The sequence below is a fragment of the Bufo bufo genome, chromosome 7 (genome assembly GCF_905171765.1).
Source record: "Bufo bufo chromosome 7, aBufBuf1.1, whole genome shotgun sequence".
Taxonomy (NCBI): domain Eukaryota; kingdom Metazoa; phylum Chordata; class Amphibia; order Anura; family Bufonidae; genus Bufo; species Bufo bufo.
Window position 1 is genome coordinate 179,330,156 of NC_053395.1, and position 26,473 is coordinate 179,356,628.

General features: G+C 45.0%; 1 protein-coding gene across 5 annotated transcripts in view; it reads right to left on the bottom strand.

The window, feature by feature from the left end:
• OSBPL6 (oxysterol binding protein like 6) overlaps nucleotides 1-26,473 on the bottom strand; it is a 284,303-nt gene that overhangs the window by 68,288 nt on the left and 189,542 nt on the right. For all 5 annotated transcript variants that reach the window (XM_040441312.1, XM_040441315.1, XM_040441310.1 and 2 more), the window contains 2 exons: nucleotides 25,918-26,031; nucleotides 23,572-23,742 (listed from right to left, as the gene is read on the bottom strand). In XM_040441312.1, coding sequence (XP_040297246.1) covers nucleotides 23,572-23,742; nucleotides 25,918-26,031 — 285 coding nt within the window. The remainder of the gene's footprint in view (nucleotides 1-23,571; nucleotides 23,743-25,917; nucleotides 26,032-26,473) is intronic.

Below are 26,473 nucleotides of genomic sequence, written 5' to 3' on the forward strand. Positions count from 1 at the left end.
TAGTGATGGACGAACATCGGCCGTGACGGTTGGCGAACGGGCATTTGCGATCAAATGTTCGCGAACCGCGCGTTCGTGGCGGGCCCCCATTGACTTTAATGGCAGGCGAACCTGAAAAACCTTTAGGTCATATTTGCAGCCACCAAATACTTACTAGAAGTGCACAAGTATTTCCACAACATGGACAGTGACATACCAGAGGGGGATCATTGGCAAAAATTCCCACGAAAAATATGTATTTTAATCAGGAGTCATTTCTATGCGTCTTAAAAGGAAACTCTAAAAAATATGCCCTGCTGGAGCCTAGAAATTTTTTATTTTAGGCCACTGGAGTACAGGCCCCAAAAATTAGGCATTCACCTGACAAAAAAGAACTTGTGATTATGTGGCAGGAGGTACATTAGGCGGTCACTGGATACAAATTTTACTGTTGGCCAGTACAGGCCCCAAAAATTAGGCATTCACCTGAAAGAAAAAGCCTTTTATGCCGCTGTATATACATAAGACAAGGACCATTCTTTGTTCTGGGTTCTGGCGGATATGTGTTGTCTGGCATGAGGAAATTCAATTACACGTGGTCGTCACAGGTGTTGAATTCCTCCCAGATACATGCCTTATTCATTTTTAGAAATGTGACGTAGTCCACACTGTCGTGAGCTAGGCGAGTGCGCTTATCGGTCACGATCTCCCCTGCTGCGCTGAACGTCCTTTCGGACAGGACACTCGACGAGGGGCAAGCCAAGAGTTCCATGGCAAAATATGCCAGCTTTGGCCACAGGTCAAGCCTTCACACCCAGTAGTCCAGGGGTTCCTCGCTTCTCAGAACGTCCACATCGGCCGTTAATCCGATGTAGTCGGACACCTGTTGGTCTAGGCATTCCCTGAGGCTGGATCCGGAGGTCGGCTGTCAATGGGTTGGCTGCAAGAATGAACTCATATCCGAAGTGATCAACACATCTTCAAACTGCCCTCTTCTTGCAGACACGGTAGGGTTGGTACCTGCACCTGTTTCGCTGTGGGTGGAAATTCCTCTGCCAGCACCCGCAACAGCAGAATGCAGCATCTCTCGCAGCAAGGCCTGGAAATGCTGCATTCTGCCAGCCCTCTGTGCTGCTGGTAACATGTCCGCCATATTGTGTTTGTACCGGGGGTCTAAGTACATTGCCACCCAGTTTTGGTCCTTGCACTTTATGCTTTTTATACAGGGCTCCCTCTTAAAACACTGGGGCATGAAGGCCCCCATTTGCACTAAATTGGAAGCGGTGGAGCGCCCTGGCTCCTGCTCGTTGCCTAGGTGAATGTCGTCCTCGGTCTCCTCCACCCAGCCACAGACAACACCAGGGATGGGACTGAGCTGCGCCTACGCCATGTGACCAACGTACAGTGACGTCACTGGCCTAAGAAGAGGCCCAAGCGCTCACAGAGACTAGTGGCCTCTTTGAGCAACTGATCGGGAGGGGTCCCGGGAGTCATCAATAAGAGGATAGCTCATCAATATGAAATTCCTAGATAACCCTTTTAATACCATTGATATATTGAAACGGATAGATATTTATGTCATCCCTCAATGTATACTTCAAAATGACTCCAAAAAATGCTAATTATGCACCGTACTACACAATGTATGTTTCGTTTTTAGTCATTTACAATATTTTTGCTCCTGTAGAGCATTTTATAACTGACAGGACCTTTAAAATGTAACCACATTGCTAAAATGACTCTACTACCCTGGTGCCACAAAGTTCTGTACTTTGACCTGATATTTAAAAGTTATTCAAAATGACCTTAATACTTCATAAACTCATTTCCATTTGAGTCACGATCTCCAGCGAGACAGCCGCTATAAAAAGTCTAAAGCTCGTTCCATATATAGAATTAATCATGAAAAACACAATTCAAACACTTACAAAAATGCAAGACTGACAGATGATGGGAATCAAGTGGCCTAATAATCATCTCCAGCCGCTGCCTCATGCCTCCCAGCCCGGTGGATTTCTTCTAGATTTCGTATTTACTTAATATGGAAATACTTTTTCTAAAGCTAAATTTTTGCAGCCACATTTAACATTTCTGGAAAGCAGAACAACGTTTTTATCATCTCCTTAGAAGATGCTGATGCTGCTTTCAGGATTGATTTTTTATCATACCGTTTACTAGTCAATAGTGTACATCCTAAGGAGGAACGTGAGCACATGATATTTTAGGAAAAGCTACTATTAATGCAGAAGGAACAAAAGCTCATACTGTGACCCTTTTCACATCAGTATTTGTTCAGTATTTTGCATTAGCATTTGTAAGCCAAAACCATGAGTGGGTATGAAACATAGAACAGACACAAACATCTAGGTCTTCTCTGCACAAAAAGACACAGACAGTCTATTCATAGTTAATAATTGAGGCGGCCCGTGGCCCTTCCACTTGTGTTCTCCCTCTGGCTCCAACCCCCCCTTGGTTGACGAGACCCCGCCCTCTAACCTCCATGATCCGGGTTACTGGCTCCCTCCCAGACACAGCGTCTGCTACATTTCACACTGGCCAATCAGCTTTTAGCCGCACAAAGATCCTGCTGCTCATTGGCCAGTGTATCGCTGGCAGGCAGCAGGAGCAGGTTCGCTCAAGCACACAGAGGCGCGCACCGAGCAGTTATCCTCTGCGCTCACGTGCTGCCCGCCATCTGCCTAGTCAGGTCATCAGCCAGTGAGTGCAGCCCCCCCGGCCCAGACTGAAGGACCACTCCGGACCAGTCACTGAACAGTGAGAACCCGGCTAGAATAAACACGCGACAGTCCTATAGTGTGCCACAGCAAGAGGTCTGCTGTCTTAATATAAAAAGTTCATATATAGTTGGATAACATTTAGGTATTCTTGATGGGGGAAGGGCAGCATCAAGCAGTGTTTATTTAAAAAAAAAAAATTTGGGGGGGCCTACAGGCCCACCCCCCAGCACATCAGTCACCTTGCAGGAGAAGGGTGCGGATATGATTGGTAGCTATGTGCACACTCAGCATCAGCAGCAAGGAGTTAAGAGGGTTATCCAACCACTATAATACCCCCCAAAAAGCCCGGGCACCTTACTTACCTCATTCCCCGATAGCCGCATTTCTCCTGATGCCCGCACAGCCGGCACTGCCTCCCTCCCGTCACGCAGATAAAAACATCCAGCGAACTTGGGGGCAGTCAATAGCAGACCGCGATGGAAACGAGCCTCCCTAGCATTGCGGGTGACGCAAGGGAGGCTCATTTCTGACGTGGCCTGCTATTGGTTGCACCCCCCATTGGGCATAAGTTTTATCTGTATGTGGTGCCTGGGCATTTTGGGGGCATAATAGGGGTTAGATAGCCCCTCTAACCCTTAGGATGCCAGAGGTTTTTTTCGTTTTTGCATTTTCTTTTTTCTTCCCTATCTTCAGTGAGCCATAACTTTTTTATTTTAACGTTCACATAGATGTATGAGGGCTTGCGGGAGAAGTTGTTGGCATACAATGTAGTGGGAAGCGGGCAAAAAAATTCCAAATGGTGTGGAATTTGAAAAAAAAAAAAACACAATTTGTCCACCATTTTACGGGTTTTGTTCCTACGGCATTCCCTTTGCGGCAAAACTGCCCTTCATTCTCTGGGTCAGTACGATTACAATGATACCACATATGTATAGGTTTTTTATGTCTAAATAGTGTAAAAATAAATCAAAACTTTGAAAAACAAATGTTATTTACTTTTTTATATCACCATATGCTGACCCTCATAACTTTTTATAGTTATATCTACTGAGCTGTGTGGGGGCTCATTTTTTGCAGAATGAACTGTAGTTTTTATTGTTATCATTTTGGAGTGTGTGTGACTTTTTGATCACATTTTATTAAATTTTTTGGAGTAAGAGAAGTGATTTTATTGGCAAATGGGGGTGTCGCAGGGGAGAAGCCAGAACAGGAGGAGGGATGGGCGAGGGGTGGGTAGTGGGCGGGGTCAGGGGGCCCAATTCAGATTCTTGCTATGGGGCCCAGTGATTTCTTTGTACGCCCCTGCATTCACTTCTATGTGAGTGCCGTCTAGCGCTCGGCTACTTCCGGATCTCTCATAGAGGTGAATGGAGAGGAGGCTGCACTTGTGCGGTGCACTCGCCCTTCAGTTCTATGGAAACAGCTAATTGCGCTCAATCGGCTATTTTCGGAACTCCCATAGAAGTGAATAGAGAGTATATTGCGGATGTGTGGTGCACTCTCCTTCGCTTTCAGGGCCCCATTCCAGAGATAGGTGCGGGGACCACCTCTGGGATCCATACCTATCCGATACTGGGGCCGTCGCTACACGTTGACATTGTCCAATCAGTGCTGGCAGTATGGTGTTTGACAAGGATCTATCCAAAAAATATAATTTATAAAGACTGATTTCGGAAACAAATCAGCTGTTTATGAGGAGCGCTGATAAGCAGGTATCAACCTGTTCAAATTACACTGACCATTAAATAGACGAAACGGGCATTCATTTACCTTGGGACACTTATTTAGAAAAATGAAAATTCAAAAATGAAACTACAGAGAGTTTCCAGTCTCCAAATCATGAGAACAAAATAAAAACCAGTCATTCGTCTGCACACCCATATTCTTCTCAGAAAGTCCAAAATACACAAGCTTCACATACAATCAATGCTTTTTTTAAAAGATCCATCCTGGGTCAGTGCATACAGCAACACGCAAAGCTCAATCCTTCACAAAGAAGTCAGTGATCTGTCAAAATCATTCTGACATAACCCTTTCCCATATGTTCCCTGTGAAAATAAAATAACCATACCAAAAATACAAATAAAAAACAACAAACAAAATTGAAAACATAAAGGCAAATCAGAACGGAGGAATAGCAAAATAAAACAGCAAAAACAAGAAAAAAAACTAAAATCATTATCCAGAGATATAAAACTCTGGACAAGAACTATATAACTTCTTTCGTAAATAAACACTAACTATAAAATAATAATAGTACCTAGTTACTATTAGTAACACTAATAGTAACTGCACTATGAAGAATTAGCTAATATTAATCTCTTATAGGATCATCTCTTATACAAGTGGGAAAGTGGTTATAAAGGGGTTTTCTTTCTGGGAATAAAGACTTTTTCTTTAATTTTCGCAGCCTGCCTCAGTAAATAGAAGATTAAGGCTGGTTTCACACGGGCGTTGCGGGAAAAGACGCGGGTGCGTTGCGGGAACATGAGCGATTTTTCCGCGCGAGTGCAAAACATTGTAATGCGTTTTGCAAGTGCGTGAGAAAAATCGCCATGTTTGGTACCCAGACTTCACAGAAGTTCGGGATTGGGTTAGGTGTTGTGTAGATTGTATTATTTTCCCTTATAACATGGTTATAAGGGAAAATAATAGCATTCTTAATACAGAATGCATAGTACAATAGGGCTGGAAGGGTTAAAAAGATAAAAAAATAATTTAACTCACCTTAATCCACTTGTTCGTGCAGCCCGGTGTAACGTTATACTTCCCTACTTCGTGAGATTACCCTACCCTCGTCACTTCTGGTCGCATCGGACATGATGTAAGGAGGTGTGCAGCGCTGCGCAGGCGCACAACGACGGGTTAGGGAAATTTTACAGCAGAGTGAGCAGCCTCGCCGACGGTTAGGGTCGGGAAAAATGATAGGCCAGTGCGCAGGCGCGGTGATCGGATGGATGTTCTCAACTGGACACCGACCGACACTGCGCATACGCTGGGAGCCTCACCAGCGGTTAGGGTAGGGAAAAAGCACTGGCCCGTATGTAATTTTTGCGACCGGAAGTGACGAGGGTAGGGAAATCTCACGAAGTAGGGAAGTATAAAGTTACATCGGCTTCTCTTCTGTCTTCTTCTTTGAGGAATAGGACCTTTGATGACGTCACTGCGCTCATCGCATGGTCCATCACATGATCTTTTTTACCACGGTGATGGATCATGTGACGGACCATGTGATGAGCACAGTGACGTCACCACAGGTCCTTTTCCTGTGCACAGCAAACATGAAGACAGAAGAGAAGCCGGGCTGCGCGAACAAGTGGATTAAGGTGAGTTAAATTATTATTTATTTATTTTTTAACCCCTCCAGCCCTATTGTACTATGCATTCTGTATTAAGAATGCTATTATTTTCCCTTATAACCATGTTATAATGGAAAATAATAATGATCGGGTCCCCATCCCGATCGTCTCCTAGCAACCGTGCGTGAAAATCACACCGCATCCGCACTTGCTTGCGGATGCTTGCGATTTTCACGCAGCCCCATTCACTTCTATGGGGCCTGCGTTGCGTAAAAAACGCACAATATAGAACATGCTGCGATTTTCACGCAACGCACAAGTGATGTTTGAAAATCACCGCTCATGTGCACAGCCCCATAGAAATGAATGGGTCTGGATTCAGTGCAGGTGCAATGCGTTCACCTCACGCATTGCACCCGCACGGAAATCTCGCCCATGTGAAAGAGGCCTTACACTGGCTTCAGCAGTGATGTATCGCTTGTGGCCATGTCACAGCTGAAGTTATTGGCAGCAGCAGGGCATGTGACCATATCCATGCCTGTAGATTGTAAGCCCTCGAGGGCAGGGTTGTCTCTCCTTCTGTACTAGTATGTAAGTCGTCTTGTTCATGCTTATTTCAATTGTCTGTATTATGTATGTATGTCCCTTATCATATGTACAGTGCCATGGAATGAATGGTGCTTTAACCCTTTAAGGACCCCTGCCGTACATGTACGGCGCTGGTGGACGTGACTTAAGGACCAGTGCCGTACATGTACGGTGGGCTGATCGGGGGTTTCAGGAGCTGCGCCCGCCCAATCAGCGGCTCGGACCCGGCAGTCACTGACAGCCGAGCCCCTGCTGCATATGCCGGCGACGGTGAAAACACCAATGTCGGTGTATTAACCCCTTGTATGCGGCAGTCAAAACTGACCACGGCATGCAGAGGGTTTGCGGAGGGTATGGGTGCCCTCCGCATCTCCATCGGGTCCCCGTGCTGCAGTGGCGGGGACCCGATGGAAGAGAAGGCAAACCTGATGCCTTCCATAGGCATTGGGGCTTGCCTTCATTGCAAAGGGGATCAGACCCCAGAAGTGGAAGTCCCAGAGTGGGACAAAAATAAAAAGTAAAAAAATGTGTCAAATAATTCTTTTGTCATCTTACATCACAAAAAATGCAACACCAAGCAATCACAAAGGCGTATGCCCCCCAAAATAGTACCAATCACCTCATCCCGCAAAAAATGAGCCCCTACATAAAACAATCGGGCAAAAAATAAAAAAAACTATGGCTCTCAGAATATGGAGACAATAAAACATGATTTTTTTTTTGTTTCAAAAATGATTTATTGTGTTAAAAGTGAAAAAAATAAAAAAGTATATATATTAGGTATTGCCACGTCCGTAACGACCCGCTGTATAAAAATATCACATGACCTAACTCCTCAGGTGAACACCGGAAAAAATAAAAAATAAAATCTGTGGCAAAAAAGCCATTTTTTGTCACTTATATCATAAAAAGTGTAATACCAAGCGATCAAAAAAAAAGTCATACGCACCCCAAAATAGTACCAATAAAACCGCAAAAAAAATGAGACCCTACCTAACACAATCTCACAAAAAATAAAAAATACTATGGCTCTCACAATATGGAAACACTAAAACATGATTTTTTTTGTTTCAAAAATGCATTTATTGTGTAAAGAAAAAGTATACATATTAGGTATTGCCGCATACGTATAAAAATATCACATTGGGCAGACTAGATGGGCCAAATGGTTCTTATCTGCCGACACATTCTATTTTTTTATGTTTCTATGTTTCTATCACATGATATAACCCCTCAGGTGAACACAAATAAAACTGTGTCAGAAAAGTGTAATACCAAACGATCAAAAAGTTATATGCACCCTAAAATAATACCAATCAAACCGTCATTTCATACTGATAAAAATGAGCATCAACATAAAACAGTCGCCCAAAAAAATAAAAAAAACTATGGCTTTCAAAATATGGAGACACTAAAAAATAATAATAAAAAAAAATGCTTTATTATGTGAAACTGAAACATACAACAAAAAAAGTTGTCATATTTGGTATTTTCGCATCCGTAACAACCTGCTTTATAAAAATAGCACATGATCTAACCTGTCAGATGAACACTGTAAAAACCAAAAAATAAAAACGGTGCCAAAACAGCTATTTTTTGTTACCTTACCTCACAAAAAGTGTAATACAGAGCAACCAAAAATCCTATGTACCCTAAAATAGTACCAACAAAACTGTCACCGTATCCCGTAGTTTCCAAAATGGGGTCATTTTTTGGGAGTTTCTACTCTAGTGGTGCATCAGGGGGTCTTCAAATGTGACATGACAACTTAAAATCATCCCAGTGAAATCTGCCATCCAAAAACCATATGGCGTTCCTTTCCCTCTGCGCCCTGCCGTGTGCCCGTACAGCAGTTTACGACCACATATGGGGTGTTTCTGTAAACTACAGAATCAGGGCAATAAATATTGAGTTTTGTTTGGCTGTTAACCTTTGTTTTGTTACTGGAAAAAATAGATTAAAATGGAAAATCTGCCCAAAAAGTGAAATTTTGAAATTTCCTTTAATTCTTGTGGAACACCTAAAGGGTTAACAAAGTTTATAAAATCAGTTTTGAATACCTTGAGGGTTGTAGTTTCTAAAATGGGACCATTTATAGGTTGTTTCTATTATGTAAGCCCCACAAAGTAACTTCAGACCTGAACTGGTCCTTAAAAATTGGGTATTGGAAATTTTCTTAAAAATTTTAAGATTTGCTTCTAAGGCTACTTTCACACTAGCGTTAAAGTTTTCCGGTATTGAGTTCCGTCATAGGGGCTCAATACCGGAAAAAAAAGCTTCAGTTTTGTCCCAATGCATTCTGAATGGAAAGCAATCCGTTCATTATGCATCAGGATGTCTTCAGTTCAGTCCCTTGCCGGATTGCCTAATCCGGCATTAATTTCCATTGAAATGTATTAATGCCAGATCTGTTACTAAATGTTCAGAAAAAATGGATCCGGTTTCCTGGTCTGCGCATGTGCAGACCTTTATATCTGTGAAAATCTGTTTTTCCGGATGACGCCAGAGAGACGGATCCAGTATTGCAATGCATTTGTCAGACGGATCCGGATCCGGAAACAAATTATATCCGTTTGCATATGGATTTCCGGATCCGGCAGGCAGTTCCGACAACGGAACTGCCTGCCGGATTCTTCTAACCCTAGTGCGAAAGTACCCTAAGCCTTCTAACGTCCCAAAAAAAGAATATGTAATTTACAAAATGATCCAAACATGAAGTAGACATATGGAAAATGTAAAGTAATAACTATTTTAGGAGGTATCACTATCTGTTTTAAAAGCAGAGAAATAAAAATTTAGAAAAGTGCATTTTTCCAAATGTTTGGTAAATGTGGTATTTTTTTATAAATAAAAATGAAATATTTTGACTCAAATTTTAAGTACAATGTGTGACAAAAAAAACTATCTCAGAATGGATTGGATAAGTAAAAGCGTTTTACAGTTATCACCACATAAAGTGGCACATGTCAAATTTGCAAAAATTGGCCTGGCCCTTAAGGTGAAAAATGGTAGGGTCCTGAAGATTAACCCCTTCAGGATCAGGCCAGATATATATATATATATATATATATATATATATATAGAGAGAGAGAGAGAGATGAAAAACGGACAGCACTCCAAGTAAAAGATAGTGGTGTTTAATTCACCCATGTGGATGGCAACGTTTCAGCTCATACAAGAGCCTTTTTCAAGCGCTTGAAAAATGCTCTTGTATGAGCTGAAACGTTGCCATCCACATGGGTGAATTAAACACCACTATCTTTTACTTGGAGTGCTGTCCGTTTTTCATCTCTATCTGACGGGGTAAGCTGCTACATCCCTGGACCTAGCACCCTTCTTGTGTTTTTCCGGTGCCGCCATTATTTTCCTTTTTTATATATATATATATATATATATATATATATAACTACATAGGGAAAAATAATCTGTACAGTAAACTGAGCAGACTGGTCAAAAAAATGGATGTTTCTGATCAGCGCTCAGCAGGTGCAGGACGCACGCACACAGATATTATGCGTGTGCAAAAATCTACCCTAAGGGCGGTTTCACACGAGCGGATGCCTTGCGTGTCATCCGCAGCGTGAATGAGAGCCAAGCCGCGCTCTGAACAGCAGAGACACAGAGAATTAACATGATTGATAATGCTCTGTGCCTCTCTAAGATCTTTCTACAAAATCACAATGACAACTTTATCTCACTAAACAAAAGGTGACGGCAGCATCTCCAGTGTATTCCTTTTATTTGACAAACCTTACAGAATGCGTGCAGTAAAAGCCAGACAACTGTCTGGCTTTTACTGCACGCATTCTGTAAGGTTTGTCCAATAAAAAGAATACACTGGAGATGCTGCCTTCACCTTTTGTTTTGTGCTATTCGGTGGACCGCTGAGGATCTGTGGTCGTGGTTCGGCTGGTGCATTCCGGTGGGGTCGTAGAGGTCTGAGTGTGTTGCTTTACTGTCACGAGGGTGTCAAGAGCCACGCCTGACTCCGTTATACCCGGGGTCAGGAAGTCGCAGCGGGTGGCTGCGCGTTCTATGTAGAAACATAGTGCTGTTTCTTTATGGTAGCTTTCTGGGTTTGCCTTGCAACCCTTTTTGGCTCACTCAGGGATCCGTAGCTCCTTTTCCTCAGCTGTTCCTTGTCCAGCACTCCCAACCTCCTTATATTCCCCTCTCACACTTCTCTGGTTGCCAGATATAGAGCTTCCTGCCTGGACTTCTATACTGACCCACTGGAGCTGTGTAACTGTGATTCCTGGTTGTTGTTCCAGAGTGTTACACTCCGGATCCCTGTTGGGCCTTGGTGGTCTGCTGTTGTCGCCCACCTGGGATTATATGTTTTGTCTGTATTGTCTGTCCTCTCCTTGGTGTTTTCCTTTAGTGTCAGTGGTGCGGACTAGTGATCCCACCGCCCCGTTCACTACACAGGGCTCATCTTAGGGAAAGCAAGGGTTTAGGCACGTGATCGGCGTACGGGTGAGGAACCCGTCTAGGAACGTCAGGGCAGTCAGGTGCCAGCCGCAAGGTGAGTCAGGGGTCACCACCTTTCCCTCTCCCTTGGACAGGGCCTTCCCATTTCCCTCCCTTTGCGTGATGCCGGTCATTACATTTACAATACTATTTGTATAACTTTATCTCACTGTGATTTTGTAGTAAAAAGATCACAGAGAGGCACAGAGTATTATTAATCATGTTAATGCTCCATTTCTCTGCTCCATTTCTTTGCTGTCCAAATTTTTGGTAAATGTGGTATTTTTTTTATAAATAACAAATGAAATATTTTGACTCAATATTTTGACTCAAAGTAAAATTAATTTCTATATATATATATGTATATGGAAATGTATATATTGTGGTAAGGTGCAGGGTACCGTAATGGATGGCAAATACGTGTCATCAAGGTTCCTGGCCTCGGTGAGGTAAGAGCCGGATTTTGTGTGTTAACAGCAGAAGCTGTTGACAACTTTAATACTTAGTATGGCTGCAAAGCCAAATCCGGGTCGGCTTTTATTGGGAGTAGGTAAAGAGTTGGGCGGGTGCCTACACCCCACGTTCCAGAACCAGGTTTTGGAGCTGGGATTTAAATTCCCAGGCAGCAACCTAAGCTGGGAGGAGAAGGAAGGAAAATCACTGTGAGTCTGGGTTGTTTTTGCAGTGTGGAGCTGAGGCCTGGACACCGACACAGGCGTACAGAGCGCCCAGCATCCTGTGAGGAAACTTTATGTGGCTGTGCGATCGGCCAGGACAGGACTCATTCCAGTAAAGGAGCCAGGTCAAGCTCTCTGTTATTTTGTGTGTAAACTAACACCAAGTGACTGTTCTGCTCTTCTGTTTGAGCAAGTGTGAAATAAACGCTCTTTTGCTTCATTACCTGGACTCCATTTGCCTCTATACTGCACCCGCACCCCTGTCTACCGGAATAATTCCCCACATTTGGAGTCGGATGCAGGCAGGTGCAGTGAGGCTGTCCTGAGGGCCGGGAAAGTTTTGTTTTGCCTTAAACACCGGTGGATGTCATACATTAAGCCGGCAAAGCTCTGCCCTGAGTTCACTGACAAGATGGAGGCTGTTGTGAAAGCCCTCGTGGAGGCTAACCTGCAGCAGCGGGAGGCGAACAAACAGCAGCAAGTAACTAACCAGCTGCTGTTACAACATCTAATGGCGTTGCAAGCAGCAGGAGCAACCCCGAGCACTTTTGATGCCAGGAAAGCGGTTCGGGCCGCCATTCCAAAGATGGGTTCCTCTGACAATGTCGAGACCTACCTTGCGGTGTTTGAGAAAGTCGCCATCCGGGAGAAGTTGCCCCGAGACCAATGGGCTGAGATTCTCGCTCCATTCCTGTCGTCTGGACCCCAGCAGGTTTTTCTTCGATCTGCCCGAGGACCAAGTGGCTGATTACCAGGTCGTCAAGGTGAGATATTGGCCAGACTGGGGGGTGAACATTTTGGTATGGGCTCAGCGGGTGCATCAGTGGGAGTTTAACCCGGCTGAACCTGCCAGATCCCAGTACTATGACTTGTCGCATCGTTTACAAAAATGGCTTCAGCCAGAGACACTGAGCCCCGCTGCTATGCTGGACTGGTTGTTGGCTGACATCTTCTGGAGGGCTTTGCCATTCACTCTCCAACACTGGGTAGGGCCATGTATCGCCGGGTAACGCCCTAGAGATGGTCGACCCCGTGGAGCGTTTTGAGGCCACTAAAAATATACAAGGGGGTTCTTTTGGGAGGGGGCCGGTTAAAGCCAGGAAAGCCCCGCCTTCGACCCGACGACCGGTTCCAGCAAAGCCTGCTCGGGACTTGCCCCCCGCAGACCCAGCTCCCATTATCTGCTGGCGGTGCCAGGAACCGGGTCACATAAGAGCTGACTGTCCCCGTCAAGACGAACCCATGGACACCAACTATGGCTATCGGCAGTCGTTGTATGCCAGGAGACTCTGTGCAGCCAGTGCCCTTGAGACCTTAGACACAAGCCACCTGTGCCAAGTGAAGCTGGGAGATACTTTGGTGGTGGCGCTGCTGGACTCAGGGAGTCTGGTGACCCTAGTTAGCGCTGCCCTGGTGCTGCCCGTCGAGTACACGGGTCGAAAGGTGGGGGTGGTATGTATTCATTGGGACTTGAAAGATTATCCCACCGCCCACGTGACCTTGTCCACGGTGGCCGGCAAGTGGACTCACGAGGTGGCCGTAGCCACCACCCTCCCACACGAACTAGTAATAGGGAGAGACTTCCCCGGTTTCCCGTCCCTGTGGCCAGAGGTTAAATGGGATGATATACACAGGTCAGGGGTAGCCCCACCAGAGTGGCCCTGCTCAGGGGGGAGCCCATAGCCCTTGGAACCTGAGGCCGAAGGGCCCGCAGTGGGGGTATCCACCTTTGAGGAGGAGGAGACAACCCCACTAAATGTGATGGTGGGAGACGTGGAGGAGTTGCCACCAGGACCGGAGTTGGCAGACCTCAACGTCTCTGGTGAAAATGTTGCTACTGCACAGCACCGGGATCCCACCCTAACTCGGCCCTGGGAAAATGTGGTGATAGTAGAGGGTGAGCCGCAACAACCTGGGGCGGAATCTATGTTTCCCCGGTTTGTCGTTCACCAAGAATTGCTATACCGGGAAAATCAGTTACGGGGGGAGCAAATTGAACAGTTGGTGGTGCCCAAGCCTTACCGTAAGATCGTATTAGAATTAGCCCACCAACATGTTCTTGGGGGTCACCTGGGCCAGCAGAAAACACAGGAACGAGTTCTACAGCAGTTTTACTGGCCCAGTGTGTTTAAAGAGGTGGCACAGTATTGTGAGTCTTGCCCAACTTGCCAGATTACTAGCCCCCAGCCCCATTTCTGTAGTCCCTTGGTATCCCTCCCGATCATCGAGGTACCGTTTGAGCGTATCGCGATGGACCTCGTAGGCCCCATCCCGAAGTCCGCTAGGGGTCCCAACACATCCTGGTAATCTTGGATTATGCCACATGGTACCTCAAGGCGGTGCCACTTCGTCATACGTCGGCTAAGTTAATAGACCGGGAGTTAATGGAGATGTTCTCCCGAGTGGGGGTCCCTAAAGAGGTATTGACTGACCAGGGGACCCCGTTTATGTCCAAGGTCATGAGGGAGCTATGTAAATAGTTTAGCATAAACCCGTGTATCACCCGCAGACAGACGGACTCGTAGAAAGGTTCAACCAGACTCTTAAAAATATGTTAAAACGGGTGGTATCTAAGGATGGGAAGGATTGGGATCTTCTGTTGCCCTATCTTATGTTCGCGGTGCGAGAAGTGCCCCAGGCGTCGACGGGGTTCTCGCCCTTTGAACTGTTGTATGGTCGGCATCCGTGAGGTCTGCTGGACATAGCTAAAGAGGCGTGGGAATAACAACCTACTCCCCATAAGAGCCTGATTGAGTATGTCACCCAGATGCAGGAACGGATGGAGACAGTGCTGCCACTGGTAAGGGAATAAATGGAAGCCGCCCAGCGTGCCCAAGGGGGGGTATATAATCGCCAGGCTCGAATGCGGAACTTTAACCCTGGAGACCGGATCCTGGTACTGGTCCCTACAGTGGCAGGGTCCATATGAAATACTTGAGAAAATGGGAACAGTGACCTACAAGGTACATCAGCCTGGACTGAGGAAGCCGGAGCAGGTGTACCATGTGAATTTATTAAACCCCTGGCGAGATAGGGAGACCAGTCTGGACGGCCGTCCTCGGCCAGGGTTTTTAGGGTTAGAGTGTCCAGTTCCCCGGTCTAACTCGGGGGAAGCTGTTGCGACGATAAAGGTTGCTAACAATCTGTCTTCTAAACAGGCTCAAGAGGTCAAGGAGTTCCTTAGCAGGAACACGAATGTGTTCTCGGACCTTCCGGGACTCACCTCTGTCGTCCGCCATGACATTGTCACGGAACCTCGGGTCATTGTCCGGTTAAGACCCTACCAGGTACCTGAGACCCGCCGACAAGCCATTTCAGAAGAGGTGCAACGGATGTTACAATTAGATGTCATCGAGGAGTCGAAAAGCGAGTGGGCTAGTCCAATAGTCTTGGTGCCCAAGCCGGACGGGACCCTACACTTCTGTAACGACTTCTGCAGACTAAATGAAGTCTCCAAATTTGACGCGTACCCTATGCCCTGTGTGGATGAGATGATTGAGAGACTAGGACAAGCCCGGTATTTTTCTGTGCTAGACCTCACCAAAGGGTACTGACAGGTACCCTTAACGGAGTCTGCCAAAGAAAAAACGGCTTTTGTTACACCGCAAGGCCTGTATCAGTATAAAGTATTACCCTTTGGTATGCAAGGGGTCCCCGCCACTTTCCAAAGGTTAATGGATATTGTCCTGCGACCCCATCGTCAGTACGCCTCGGCCTACTTGGACGATATCCTCGTCCACAGTACCGACTGGGAGAGTAATTTACCTAAGGTGCAGGCTGTAGTGGACTCCCTTAGGAAGGCAGGCTTAACCACGAATCCGAAAAAATGCGCAGTAGGGTTAGAGGAGGCCAAGTACCTGGGATATGTAATTGGTCGCGGAGTTATAAAACCTCAGGTACACAAAATTGAGGCAATCAGAAATTGGCCCAGGCCCGTCACTACTCGGCAGGTAAAATCATTCCTGGGAATTGTAGGATATTACATGGGGTTTGTGCCCCACTTTGCCACTATAGCTGCACCACTGACAGGGTTATTAAAAGGGCGTAAGTCAAGGACGGTCCGCTGGAATGAACAGGCGGAAAAGGCTTTCTCCTCCTTGAAGTCGGCCCTGTGTGGGTCCCCGGTTTTGGTAACCCCCGATTTCAAGAAGGAGTTCATAGTTCAGACCGACGCCTCTGAGGTTGGCCTTGGGGCTGTACTGTCTCAGGAAGTCAACAGGGAGGAGCATCCCGTTGTCTTTCTCAGCCATAAACTCACCCCAGCCGAGACCAGGTATAGTATAGTGGAGAGAGAGTGCCTCACCATCAAATGGGCACTCGAGGCTCTCCATTACTATCTGTTGGGCAGAAGCTTCCGCCTGGTGACTGATCACTCCCCTGTTAAGTGGATGACCCAGGCCAAAGAGAGGAATGCCCGAGTCACCAGGTGGTTTCTGTCTCTACAGAATTACAAATTTATAGTGGAGCACAAAGCTGGCCGATTACTGAGGAATGCGGACGCCCTCTCCTGTTTTTCGTGTGTCCACTCCCTCAGGATTGAACAAAGGGGGGGGGGGGGGTATGTGGTAAGGAGCAGGGTTCCGTAATGGATGGCAGATACGTGTCACCGAAGTTCCTGGCCTCGGTGAGGTAAGAGTCGGATTTTGTGTGTTAACAGCAGAAGCTGTTGACACCTTTAATACTTAGTATGGCTGCAAAGCCAATCCGGGCCAGCTTTTATTGGGAGTAGGTAAAGAGTTGGGCGGGTGCCTACTCCCCACGTTCCAGAACCAGGTTTTGGAGCTGGGATTTAAATTCCCAGGCAGCAACCTCAGCTGGGAGGAGAAGGAAGGAAAATCACTGTGAGTCTGGGTGGTTTTTGCAGTGTGTGGAGCTGAGGCCTGGACCCCGACACAGGCGTACAGAGCGCCCAGCATCCTGTGAGGAAACTTTGTGGCTGTGCGATCGGCCAGCACAGGGCTCATTCCAGTAAAAGAGCCAGGTGAAGCTCTCTGTTATTCTGTGTGTGAACTAACACCAAGTGACTGTTCTGCTTTTCTGTTTTGAGCAAGTGTGAAATAAACGCTCTTTTGCTTCATTACCTGGACTCAATTTGCCTCTATACTGCACCCGCACCCCTTTCTAATTCCCCACTATATACAGTACAGACCAAAAGTTTGGACACACCTTCTCATTCAAAGAGTTTTCTTTATTTTCAAGACTATGAAAATTGTAGATTCACACTGAAGGCATCAAAACTATGAATTAACACATGTGGAATTATATACATAACAAACAAGTGTGAAACTGAAAATATGTCATATTCTAGGTTCTTCAAAGTAGCCACCTTTTGCTTTGATTACTGCTTTGCACACTCTTGGCATTCTCTTGATGAGCTTCAAGAGGTAGTCCCCTGAAATGGTTTTCACTTCACAGGGGTGCCCTGTCAGGTTTAATAAGTGGGATTTCTTGTCTTATAAATGGGGTTGGGACCATCAGTTGCGTTGAGGAGAAGTCAGGTGGATACACAGCTGATAGTCCTACTGAATAGACTGTTAGAATTGCAAGAAAAAAGCAGCTAAGTAAAGAAAAACGAGTGGCCATCATTACTTTAAGAAATGAAGGTCAGTCAGTCAGCTGAAAAATTGGGAAAACTTTGAAAGTAAGGGCTATTTGACCATGAAGGAGAGAGATGGGGTGCTGCGCCAGATGACCTGGCCTCCACAGTCACCGGACCTGAACCCAATCGAGATGGTTTGGGGTGAGCTGGACAGCAGAGTGAAGGCAAAAGGGCAAACAAGTGCTAAGCATCTGTGGGAACTCCTTCAAGACTGTTGGAAGACCATTTCAGGGGACTACCTCTGGAAGCTCATCAAGAGAATGCCAAGAGTGTGCAAAGCAATAATCAAAGCAAAAGGTGGCTACTTTGAAGAACCTAGAATATGACATATTTTCAGTTGTTTCACACTTGTTTGTTATGTATATTATTCCACATGTGTTAATTCATAGTTTTGATGCCTTCATAGTCATGAAAATAAAGAAAACTCTATGAATGAGAAGGTGTGTCCAAACTTTTGGTCCGTACTGTATATAGATATAACTAACTACACAAAAAAAATTAAAATCTGCACAGTAAACTGAGCAGACCGGTCAGAAAAATGAATGTTTATGATCAGCGCTCAGCAGGTGCAGGATACACTCACGCACGCACACAGATATTATGTGCGTGCAAAAATCTACACTAACACTACCTAAAATTGATTTCTATTTAACACTAAATTTACTGTATTTTTACACCAAAAAAAATAAAACTGAGCACAAAAGCGACCAGTAAAAAAAATGGTACTTATTGGTGCTTAGGGCTGCAGAATGCACGCAAGCTGACGTTTGTAGAGTCCGTGCAGACACTGCAGTATATATATATATATATATATATATATATATATGATTCTAACTATTACTTAAAAAAAATATATCTGCACCAAAAAAATGAGCCCAGGTGCTGAACAGTGGATTACGGACTGATCAGCACTTGGCGTTCACAGCTTGCACACAGAAAAAGTGGTGCAGAGCAGGAAAAAAATTGCAGCGCTGGCAGGGGACACCAAACACTGGAGTCCCCTGCCTGACCTCAGAGGAGACCGGGGCTGACTAGTTCAGCAGCGGTCACCTCCCCATGACCACCCCCGACCCGCCCCGCAACTTCCTTCTGCTTCCGGCGCTGCGATGTGCCGGTCTTCATTGACCGGCAAATCGCAGCCCTTGAAGCTGCAGGGGGGGCAGAAAGACACCATGCTGCCCTTACTCGGCATGGATGCCTGCGGGTAAGAGCAGCCATGGTGCCCCAATTCCCCCGCGATCCTGCCCCAGCACCTGGCGGACCTTGCGCTATACAGGTCACGTCCAACTGCGCCGTACATGTACGGTGCGGGTACTTTAGGGGTTAATAATAATAATAAATAATAAAATGCACCGTCAGATGTAAACAGTCTGGGGACTGGAACATGGACATGCAGGTGCCAACCAGAACTGCAGAGAGCAGATAGGTATGAATCTTCCATTTACAGAGGCAGGCTGCAGGCATTAGAAAAAATCTTTATACCGGAGAATCCCTTTAAGGTGACTGCAAGATTGGAGAGCACACATTGCATCAACCTCACAGATAACGCAATAATCCTAATGCAACAATCACTAGAACGGGGGGGGGGGGGGGGGGGGGGGGGGGTGAGGAATATGGAGTATGATTTTATTCCTGCCATTTGCTCCAGGAGTGGCAGAGGGAATCAAACTCCCCAGGGGGGCCCTGCTTCAAAGTGCAGCCAGATAGCAGAAAACTCCTAGCAGAACAAATTTGGTTACATTTCACACCTGCATTCCGACAGCACGGATCCTGCATGAAAACTTCTCTGCAGGGGGTCTAAGTGATTCCTCAGAACAAAAGCAACTATCAGACATAATGGAAACGGCGATTTCATAAGGAATTATGAATCGCCCGTCCATCACAGGCATAAACCAGATATATACACTGCGTGCAGAATTATTAGGCAAATGAGTATTTTGACCACATCATCCTCTTTATGCATGTTGTCTTACTCCAAGCTGTATAGGCTCGAAAGCCTACTACCAATTAAGCATATTAGGTGATGTGTATCTCTGTAATGAGAAGGGGTGTGGTCTAATGACATCAACACCCTATATTAGGTGTGCATCCTTTCCTTTGGCAAAATGGGTCAAAAGAAGGACTTGACAGGCTCAGAAAAGTCAAAAATAGTGAGATATCTTGCAGAGGGATGCAGCACTCTTAAAATTGCAACGCTTCTGAAGCGTGATCATCGAACAATCAAGCGTTTCATTCAAAATAGTCAACAGGGTCGCAAGAAGCGTGTGGAAAAACCAAGGCGCAAAATAACTGCCCATGAACTGAGAAAAGTCAAGCGTGCAGCTGCCAAGATGCCACTTGCCACCAGTTTGGCCATATTTCAGAGCTGCAACATCACTGGTGTGCCCAAAAGCACAAGGTGTGCAATACTCAGAGACATGGCCAAGGTAAGAAAGGCTGAAAGACGACAACCACTGAACAAGACACACAAGCTGAAACGTCAAGACTGGGCCAAGAAATATCTCAAGACTGATTTTTCTAAGGTTTTATGGACTGATGAAATGAGAGTGAGTCTTGATGGGCCAGATGGATGGGCCCGTGGCTGGATTGGTAAAGGGCAGAGAGCTCCAGTCCGACTCAGACGCCAGCAAGGTGGAGGTGGAGTACTGGTTTGGGCTGGTATCATCAAAGATGAGCTTGTGGGGCCTTTTCGGGTTGGCAGTCCTACTGCCAGTTTCTGTAAGACACCTTCTTCAAGCAGTGGTACAGGAAGAAGTCTGCATCCTTCAAGAAAAACATGATTTTCATGCAGGACAATGCTCCATCACACGCGTCCAAGTACTCCACAGCGTGGCTGGCAAGAAAGGGTATAAAAGAAGAAAATCTAATGACATGGCCTCCTTGTTCACCTGATCTGAACTCAATTGAGAACCTGTGGTCCATCATCAAATGTGAGATTTACAAGGAGGGAAAACAGTACACCTCTCTGAACAGTGTCTGGGAGGCTGTGGTTGCTGCTGCACGCAATGTTGATGGTGAACAGATCAAAACACTGACAGAATCCATGGATGGCAGGCTTTTGAGTGTCCTTGCAAAGAAAGGTGGCTATATTGGTCACTGATTTGTTTTTGTTTTGTTTTTGAATGTCAGAAATGTATATTTGTGAATGTTGAGATGTTATATTGGTTTCACTGGTAAAAATAAATAATTGAAATGGGTATATATTTGTTTTTTGTTATGTTGCCTAATAATTATGCACAGTAATAGTCACCTGCACACACAGATATCGCCCTAAAATAGCTAAAACTAAAAACAAACTAAAAACTACTTCCAAAAATATTCAGCTTTGATATTAATGTTTTTTGGGTTCATTGAGAACATGGTTGTTGTTCAATAATAAAATTAATCCTCAAAAATACAACTTGCCTAATAATTCTGCACTCCCTGTATTTGCGACCCTGTGGCCAAGATGGACAGGCTCCTGCTCGTAGTTGTGTGGTAGGATGCCAGGGAGGGGAGATACGGACATCTTCCCACAGAAACCTAATAACGGTACCATGTGTGGACTCTACCTGTAGCCGGAACCCAGGCGGACTTGTTGGTCCCTGAACCATCTCCCTATGACCTTCTGGTCTAGAGCTATGGGCCCTAATGGGTTTTGTGAGTCGTTTGGCTGCTAGGACCAGGAGGAAGGGGGAATCCCTCCCAGAGGCAGGGAGGGGCGTGGCTGACTACAGGTGAAAAGACTCATACAGGCAGAGTCCAGCATATTTTCTCTGAAGGCGGGGTCACGATGAGCATCGTGTTTGGAGGGACCTTTAACACTGCTGACATCACTGCCTCCCATGTGACGACAGCCAAGGATTACAGGAACCATTATTCATCAACCATCCATCTGGTAAACTGACTTTTTGCTCTGTTTTATCCAGTTTGTACAATACCACCTGTATTCTGCACATCGGACCACTGTATATATTCTCTGTTATATTGTGTACTGACTAGTGAGCCCTTAAAGCGATTAAATATATAATTTAAACTTGTGCTGTTCTGTATCTCGATCATGAATCCCCACGTCCGTGTTTCCGCATAGTTATACGCTACCGCGGGTTGGTTTCTCACCCTATAAAATCCAGTTAGCGGACTAGGCTTATATCAAATGAGAAACTGGTAGCAGTCTACACGGGCTGAAAAAGCGCTGTTTCACTGGGGCAGTGAAAAGGCTCTCTCAGCTTGACAGGGTTGTGACGAGTGTCTCTAACCCTCTGCCTCTCTGTGCCCGCGTGGACAGGAGGCAACTGTGTAAACTGTACTAAGCTTACCTTACCTGCTCCTCCGGGAGGGCGTAACATCACGTCTCGGTAACCAGTGACTATACCGTATCTCGTGAGCTCGACGTGAGGTGCGGTATTAGTCACAGGGGGTCTCAAGCCCTTCCTCCTGTTCTTACTCACCACACAGTGTGGAAGAGTCAGAATAGAGAAGTAGTCGATGATGTCTGCCCTTCAAAGTCTACTGGACTGGTAAAGACAACTTGTACAGCGACAGCTCAATCACCACTCTGTTCTAATTCTTCCTCACTGTAGTAGTGCAGTGAGCAGGAACAGGGTTCTAAAAACTGTTCTAATTATTGGTGGGGGTCCTAGTGGTGGGAACCCAGCAATCATATACAAGTGACATTGTGGGAAAACCCCTTTAGCATAACAATTATAAGTCACATCTTTTTTGAGAAAGTACTTAGGGGGAGATTTATCAAACTGGAGTAAAGTAGAACTGGCTCAGTTGCCAATAGCAACCAATCAGATTCCACCTTTCATTTGTCACAGCTCCTTTCGAAAATGAAAGGTGGTTGCTATGGGCAACTTAACCAGTTCTACTTTACACCAGTTTGATAAATCCCCCCCTTAGTACTGGAGAGTGGGATAAAACTTTTTGGAATAAGGATACTCGCCTCACTGATCTGATCCAACGCAAACTGGAACTGACCGAGCAGGCATCTCTGCCATTTCCTGTGGGTCAAGACGGGACCAGGAAGAACAGACCAGTGGGGATCCAGTAAGCATCAGAACGGCAATGTTGGGAGATAAGTGAGGTATTACTTCTGTATATATTGTAAGGGATTGTTTACTTTCAGGGTGTCTCAATCACAGATTTCTCGCAGATAACCGGATTGAAGTCCAAACGATGCTTTATTTTCTAGCACTTTAGCACAATACAGCAACCAAAATAACCCCTGCCCGTCTAGGAACCACCTAATACTTAATTCATTCCCTGACTCAGCTCTAAAGAACACAGTTCAGACACGTGATCATATGCGGCTTTCTCAGCCCAAACAGTCCAGCAGCCTCCAGGCTGTGACTACAACAACATCAGTACCTTGGGTATGGACTGGCAGATTCCACCACGAACCCTATCTGCCAATCCAAGTAAAATCCAGCCCAGAAGAAAATTTATACAAAACTGTCTCAGAAAACTATACTTTGCTGAGACCACTGCAGCTTTCCGGATTTTAGTTATCTCACCCAGCTGAGGTATCTGAGTGGGATACACACGCCTTCCCGCACTGTCCACATTACCACAATATATATACACAGAATTTATCCATTCTGCCCTTTTCTAACTCATTTAAAGGACTTGTAAGAGGCTCAAGAAGGGTATCAACAACATTCAAATAAAACCTGCAGACAAGAATACTGTGCAACTTTTTTCTGGACGTGTACAACCCCTTTACTAACCAAAATTGTTATATCTGATATTTTGCATCCCATTTACGTCCCTGAATTGTTTTGATCTTTAAAATAATTAGTTTTTATCCATATAACATATAATTAGTGATGCTTTAAAGCACTGGTCCCCAACCAGTGACTCAGGAGCTACACATATGGCTCACGACCCCCTACCTGTGTGGCTCGCCAAAGCAGTCCTAACTGGAAATTGATATTGTTGGAGACCTATCCTAGATTTACCACCAAACAGTGGAAAATTGGATGGTATAATACTAGTGTAAATTTCACACTGAAATATTTATCAGCAAATATTTGCAATTTCATGTTTTTTGTTTCTCCACAATGTGTCTCTTCTATTTTTGAATTGGCTGTTCTCCCGACCATTACTGAAAGTTAAATGTGGCTCACAACATACAAAAGGTTTGGGACCTCTGCTTTATAGGGAACCTGTCACGGGGCATAGATAAAAAATTATGTGAAGTTGGGCAATGCCTTTAAGAAAATGTTAGATTTGAGTACCTTTCCATCTGGCACTGTTACATTAGCTGCTGGTGAGGACTCCGTTGTTGACGTTGATGGAAACATATGGAAGCTGGCATCTCTTGGTGACCGCACTATTTCATTCTGCCGGTAAAGTCTATGGTGGCGTAACTTTGACACCCAAGCATCAAAAATATCCTGAGATTTCACCTATAGAGAAAATATGCTGTTATAGTTGAAGGGTAGAAAGTGTTCTGTTGATACTGTATATATTGTATAAAATTATTAGTTTTGAGCAAATGGAAGTCCACAAGAAAATTCAATTCACGGCGAAGTCGAATTTCCTTGTGCTTCATGGTAACGAATTGTTTTTTCCTGAATGGGGGTGAAAAACAAAAAACAAAAAAAATCATACTTACCTCATCCGTTTGAGTGCAAATCCGGGCACCGCCATCTTGATTGAAGATCCTGCGCGGAATCCTGTACGCGGTGACGTATGACATCACCACGCCGGCCGACGTCATGACGTTATCACAGGCCGCGCAAGATTTCGCGCTAGATCTTCAATTAAGATGGCGGTGGCCGGCTCTTTGTCATCAAATGGATGAGGTAAGCATGATTAAATAAAAAAATGTTTTTCTTCACTGTAATATTAATGTCAAATTCTGCGATCAGCTATGAACGCAGCATCTGAGGGGTACAATGACGGGAGGTGGCGCAATCGCTGCTTCCTGTCATTCCACCCACTACTTACAAAGAAATGCGCTTTGTGACGAAGTAATTTGTCATGAAGCGATTTTTTTTATTCGGTAAAGCAGCCGAATCGAATTTTCCAATACTTTGCTCATCTCTAAACATCATCTGTAGGCCTCATGCACACGACAGTTGTTTTTTGCGTCCGCAAATTGTGCGTCTGCCAAAAAAAACTGATGCGGCATCCGATTTTTTTTGGAGGATCCGTTTTTTTCCACAGATCCCTTGTAATAAATGCCTATCCTTGTCCGCAAATGTGAAAAAAGTAGGACATGCACTATTTTTTTTGCTGAAGGGAAACACAGACAACGGACGCGAAACTATCAGCATTTCTTTTGCTGACCCATTGAAATGAATGGGTCCCAATCCTATCCGCAAAAAAAACGGAGGCCGAGAAAAACAACTGTCGTGTGCATGAGGCCTTAAGGTGATGATTTCTGAACATTGCTATTAATCCTTTAGACAGTAGTATAAGTCAGGAAGATTTCCCATTACCTCTGATAAAAGGCTCCAATGCAATAGACATATAATAGTAGTGGCACACATTGCCCATAAAATCCCAAAGTAAAGTAATGTTCACCACCATGTTTTTTGCTGTGGCCCTTTGTACAGGAAAATGGAGTCTGAATACAGATTTCTACAACCCCTACTGTGTTAAATACTAGCTGTATAAAACTACTTGCAGTTAGCTCCCCCTAGTGGTGACTCCATACAGCCAAAATTGTATTATTTATCAAGTTGGAAAAACTGATCTTTTCTATGCCATATTTGCCAACAGTCCCGAATTTGCAGGCACTGCCCCTAATTTTCAGAAGCAGTTCTGTCAAAGTTGGTCATCCTGGACCAAGATCAGAGGGGCTTATTTAAGCCCCACCTATAAGTGTGCGGTCTTGGTGTGTTTGGGTGTGTTCCTAGGGCAGGGCTTACATACCCAAATTTACCAACCACAAAGTTGTTAGATATGCTATAAAGATATAGCTTTACAATTTGGCCCTATGATTTCTCTATAGGGCATCTGTCAGCAGTTTTGTACCCATGAAACTGGCTGACCTGTTACATGTGCACTCGGCAGGTGAAGGCATCTGTGTTAGTCCCATGTTCATATGTGCCCGCATTGCTGAGAAAAAAGATGTTTTACTATATGCAAATGAGTCTCGAGGAGCAACGGAGGCGTTACCATTACACCTAGACGCTCTGCTCTCTCTGCAACTGCTGTGCCCTCTGCACTCTGACAGGGCCAGGTAGTGAAAACACCATCACGCCTGTCAATCAAAGTGCAGAGGGCATAGAAAGAGCAGAGCCTCTAGGTGCAACTGCAACACCCCTGTTGCTCCTAGAGGCTCATTAGAATATATTAAAACATAATTGTTCTCAGCAATGCGGGCACATATGAACATGGGACCAACACAGATGTCTTCAGCTGCAAAGTGCAAATGTAACAGGTCAGCCAGTGTCATAGGGACAAACCTGCTGACAGATGTCCTTTAATGGAACAGTTAGGGATGTATAAAGAAATCATAGGGCCAAATTGTAAAGCTATATCTTTACCTTTATCATCTGGTGCTCGCTTATTTTATTATTATATTCCTAGAGAACCCCATTAAATTAGAGACCGGTCAATGTAAAACAAACCTTAAGATGATAAATGTTCTCCTCAGTGTCCAGATCTATCCTCTGAGCCTTTTTCTTGATAGACATAACTGACAGCCCAACATCAATACTCCCATGAACTTTCCCTTTCTGAGTCTGGAAATAATGACAGGACATTGAGATAATACCAAACATGTCATAAAAGTGAAAATATTACACTGCACAAAAGACTTCGTCCACATTGGACGGTGCCGTGCTTGGTACACAATAAAGAGACTGCAGTTCTCATCCTGAGCCTGATGACTAGAGGTGAGAAAAAAAGATTCTAAAGAATCAAATTGGTCTCAAAACTCCCAAAACTTCAGATTCATAGACAACTTTTGGGGTTATCTGATTAGGGTAGAATTTATAACCCAAAATTCGTCAGAATTGGACTTGAAAAGAATTACAAAAAAATTCACTCCTCTCTAGTGATGACCTATCCTAAGAATCGGTCATCAATATTTTAAAAAGGTTTTTCTGTATAAATGATTTTTTAACAACTTCCCGCAGCACGGCCCCTGAAACAGAAGAATTATACTTACCTGCTCCACACCGC